Source organism: Arachis stenosperma, chromosome 4 (assembly GCF_014773155.1).
Source record: "Arachis stenosperma cultivar V10309 chromosome 4, arast.V10309.gnm1.PFL2, whole genome shotgun sequence".
Lineage (NCBI taxonomy): Eukaryota > Viridiplantae > Streptophyta > Magnoliopsida > Fabales > Fabaceae > Arachis > Arachis stenosperma.
In genome coordinates this window covers 135,856,491-135,861,124 of record NC_080380.1, presented here as the reverse complement: position 1 = coordinate 135,861,124, position 4,634 = coordinate 135,856,491, and the positions used below count along the sequence as shown (strand labels likewise).

Below are 4,634 nucleotides of genomic sequence, written 5' to 3'. Positions count from 1 at the left end.
ATATTTTAATAAATGATATGAATGTATAAAATTATTATTACAGAAAATTAAATTATTATTGTTATCTAATTAAAAAATTCAAAATTATGATTTTATCTAAAATAAAATACTAAGCATTATCCAAAACAAGAAGGGCTTTTTTTTTCGGTTTTTTTTTTTGTTCAAGTTTTGTTTGCTTCCTAATCTCTCTCATAAATCTCAGAAACATCACATTGCATCATCATCAAAACCCCAAGAAGGAGGAGAGATAAACCAAAAAAAAGAAGATATTTTTAGAGAGAGAAATTGAGCACAGCCCTACAAAAAAATGCAACTAGATAAGGACTTATGCTTGTGTAGCTGAAAAAAACAATACCATTTCTCATTTCCCTTTTCTTTCTTAATTTTTCCTTGTTTTGTTTTCCCTTATTATTTTCCATTGTTGTAGAATAGTTTTTGCTTTGGAAAGCTTGCTTCTTTCACTCTCTGCAAGTGCAACACCTTTGCACCACAGAGAATAAGGAGAGAGAAAAACAAAGACTGTTGTAACATTTTTTTTTTCTACTAAAAAAAAAAAAACTCTAGCTTCCTTTTTCTTCTTCTTCACAGGTTGGAACAACTTTTGGGTTTGCATCACACACACCCTTTTTGATCTTGTCCACAAAAATGTAAGCATGATCTCTTTTCTTCTTCTTCTTCTTCTTCTTCTTCTTCTTCTTCTTCTTCTTCTTCTTCTTCTTCATGCACTTTGAAGCCCATGTTGCATTATCTTTTCCATGTAAATGGGGTGTTGTAACTGTTCTTACTTTCACCACAATTCACCAAAGTTTGTAACTTTACAAGTTTTCTTCTATGCGAGTTTTTAGCTCCTTTACTGTATGCTGTGGTGTTTAGTGCACTTATTTTGAACCTGGGTTTAAAAGCATTTATGGCATTGACTTGAAGTAATTTTTTTCATTGTTCATTATCTTTCTTTTCTTTTCTTTTTGAGATTTTTTTGAGTGTTTACATTGAAATATTGAAGCCTTATCTGTAACGGATCATGCACATGTGGTTGCCTTGGAAAATTGCTTAGTGTTTAAGGTTTATAGTGGAAGTTGGTAAGAATGGACCAATTTTATGTTCATATGGTCCTTATCTTCAACATGAAGCTTCTTTCTTGTTTCTTAATTCTTAATAGTTTGGTCAGCTGTAAAAATAGCTTGTTTTATTCCTTTTGTCTCATTTTAACCTTAAGAGAAAGAGTGTGTGTGTGTGTATATAGTGTATGTATACACACACTGTTTTTGATGACTGATTCCCTTGTTTGTGTGGATGATACCTTCTTGGTTTTCCATCATTTTCTCTAATCTATCTTCTACTTTATTCTTGTCTTATATATGTGTGGATGCATATGAGTCTTTAGTCCCTTTCCTTATCCTTAAAATGTAAATTAATTTTTGTGTTAAACCATCATTGTGAATCTCTCTAGGAAGAATGTTAGTTTGATATCAAGGACTTTGCTTTACAGTTTATTTATTTTAAGCTATTTTTTAATTTATCTTTTTGGCCACTTTAATTGGTCAATGTACACATTTAATTTCCTATAATTTTTTCCTTTTGATGATTTTGTTTTGTACCTAAAATTTATATTTAAGTGCATTTGAGAACAGAACTTGGTGGTAAGTTTTGGACTATTTGAGTATTTGGGGCTTTGAAGGTTTTCTTGTGGAATAAGTCAATTGAAGTAAATGCATGGATCATGGGGACCAAATGGCATCTTACTATATGCAGCAGAGAGGAATACCTGGTTCTGGAGCACAGCCGGAGTTTTCGGCCGGAATCCGGTCGCTGTCTAGCCCCAACCTACCATTTCAATCCGGCATTGGCAGTGGTGGATCAATTGGATCCACTATACAGCTAGAATCTTCAGGGATTTCGACCCACGGTGTCAATGTTGGTGCTCCTCCGGGGGTACCGCCTGGGGAACCTGTCAAAAGGAAGAGAGGAAGGCCAAGGAAATATGGGACTGATGGAACTGTGTTGGCTCTTACACCAACTTCGTTGAGTCATCCCGGAGCCATGACAACACCAGGCCAGAAACGGGGCCGAGGACGGCCCCCTGGGACTGGGAAGAAACAGCAATTGGCATCACTTGGTAGAAATCTCTGTTTCCACCTTTTAGTCTTAATTGTGTTAAATATGATTGTTGGTTGAAGCTAAAAGTGTTACATGGTTTCAAATTTTTAGTGTTTAAATATTTGGAGTTGAATATTATTACTTTTATATATATTTGTAGCTGCCTTAGGTGATTTGATCATGTAACAAGAAGACGCAGAAAAGCTAAGTAAGATGATCAAATGGAAGAGATCTAGAAAAGAATGAAGATGTAACCATTAAAAGAGCCTATTAGTAACCTGATTATAAACATGGTTTATGATAAGAGCTGTGGAATAGTTTGATCTACGTAGCTGACTCCACCCAATGGAAAAGCTTCTTGTTGTTAATATACTTTCCGTAATGATGAAATTTCTAACTCGGTATACAATTACATAAATTGTATACCATACATTTTTATTACACTCCAAGCTGGTGAACATCTAATAATACCTGATTTAGAACTTACTGTTTATGATAACTTTGTGGATTACTTATTTGCAGGTGAGATGATTTCTGGTTCGGCCGGGATGGGATTCACTCCTCATGTCATCAACATAGCAAGTGGAGAAGTATGTCACCTTTTTCTTTTTGGATTTCAATAAGAAATTGTGGTCATCACTAACCTATTAACCTGTTGAGTCAGCCACTGATGCAAACATCAGCTTCGGCTGCCTATATCATACCTTTTGGGTGTGGTCCTTCCCCGGACCTTGCGCTATGCATCAGGCTGCCTTTTTTATTGTTCTTCATATACTATTACGCACCACTATCACAAGACTTTTAAAGCAACAAGAATCCTAAAAGAATTTTGTATTTATGAACAAATATTATAAATTTCTGAATTATGTATTTTCTTTCAATTACATGAAATTTTAAGTAAAATATCGATATAAGTATATTGGCAGCCAAAGTTTGGCATTTGATGCTGTGAAAAAAGCACTGTGTACAATTGGTCTCTTGAATTAGTTATAAAGCTATGTATAAAATACTTAGCATATCTTCTTATTTATACCATTACAATAAAATAATGTGGCATTGTTTTCTCGCATTCAAGATATTCAACCTTGAACCTTGTTGGTTTGAGCCATATTTTCTGACATTTATCTAAATATTGGAGAATTATTCTTTTGAACTTTGTTTTTCTTTTTCTGTAGGACATTGCAACGAAAATTATGGCATTTTCTCAGCAGGGGTCTAGATTTGTGTTTATTTTGTCTGCCACCGGTGCTGTTTCCACTGTCACACTTCGCCAACCTTCAACTTCCGGTGGCTCAGTCACATATGAGGTTTGCACTATCTAAGATCATGATTGGTTTCGTTAATTTTCTTCTATTTTAAAGCTCTGGGTATGATTTTGAACTTTGTTAACTGAATCCAACTTTCAAAGTCCAACCGAACTTCGTTGCAAAAAGAAAAATAATGCATTCTCCAGCATATGCATCTGCATATCCATGCATATATGGCACCATGCTTCCCCATGTCACAAATTTATCTTAGCATGCATTCTACTCCTTTGTAGGATTCCATGATAAATTAGTTATATATTCATATATGCATATTAAACTATTGGTGAACTATTTGGCCTTTGTAGGGGCGTTTCGAGATATTGTGCCTGTCAGGCTCTTACTTGCTTACTGATAATGCTGGATCACGCAATCGAACTGGCGGACTAACTGTTTCCCTTGCTAGTCCTGACGGACGAGTCATTGGTGGAGGAGTTGGGGGAGTGCTCATTGCATCAAGTCCTGTTCAGGTAACAACAATTTCAATGCTTCCATAACATTGAATAAAGTAAAATCCATTTAACAGTTCATTTTGTTAGAGACTAATTTGTCCGGTTTAAAATCGATGAGGATCATTTTGGGGATTTACTCTATTGAATATATCTCATTACTACAATTAAATGAAAGATTTCTTTCTAAGTACTAGAATTTGGAAGATTTATGATGTTAGATTAGATCTATTCCTATTCTCCTTTGGTATATTTTTTGGTTGCTATAGACTAAACTAGTCATGACTATAGGTGATAGTTGGAAGCTTTATATGGGGTGGATCAAGAACAAAGAAGAAAAAGGAAAGCACAGAAGGGGTAGAAGCTGCTATGGAGTCGGACCACCAACCGATTCACAATCCGGTTGCACTAAACAGCATTTCGCCGAATCAAAATCTTACTCCAACCCCATCTTTGAGTCCGTGGCCGGCGTCGCGTCCCTTGGACATGCGTAATTCCCATGTTGACATTGATTTAATGCGTGGGTGACAATTTATTTTTATATACACTAGTAGTGTGTATATATTTCAAGGTTGATGGTTCATGGTTCATGGTTCATGGTTGCTCATCTAATTTTTCTTGTAGTATTTAATGACAGAATGGGAAGTAGCAACAACAGAGTAGAAGCAAAGCTGACTTTTGCAAATTGATAAGTCTAACTTATCCACCCATTATTTTGACTTGGGTTTGTACTTTTTACTCATATTTTTGTAGTTGTGAGGAATTTTAATTTCATGTTTCTTAA

General features: G+C 35.1%; 1 protein-coding gene across 2 annotated transcripts; it reads left to right on the top strand.

Moving 5' to 3' along the window:
* Window positions 1–227: 227 nt before the first annotated feature.
* On the top strand, window positions 228–4,634 carry LOC130976015 (AT-hook motif nuclear-localized protein 9-like). Of its 2 annotated transcripts, none has more exons than XM_057900749.1 (6): window positions 228–647; window positions 1,617–2,116; window positions 2,620–2,687; window positions 3,273–3,404; window positions 3,710–3,871; window positions 4,142–4,634. In XM_057900749.1, exons 2-6 carry the CDS (start codon window positions 1,714–1,716, stop codon window positions 4,376–4,378), a joined length of 1,002 nt encoding a protein of 333 aa, XP_057756732.1. In that variant the 5' UTR covers window positions 228–647; window positions 1,617–1,713; the 3' UTR covers window positions 4,379–4,634. The 2 variants fall into 2 exon arrangements, with proteins under 2 accessions (XP_057756732.1, XP_057756731.1); XM_057900748.1 differs by having other exon boundaries at window positions 229–647; window positions 1,632–2,116.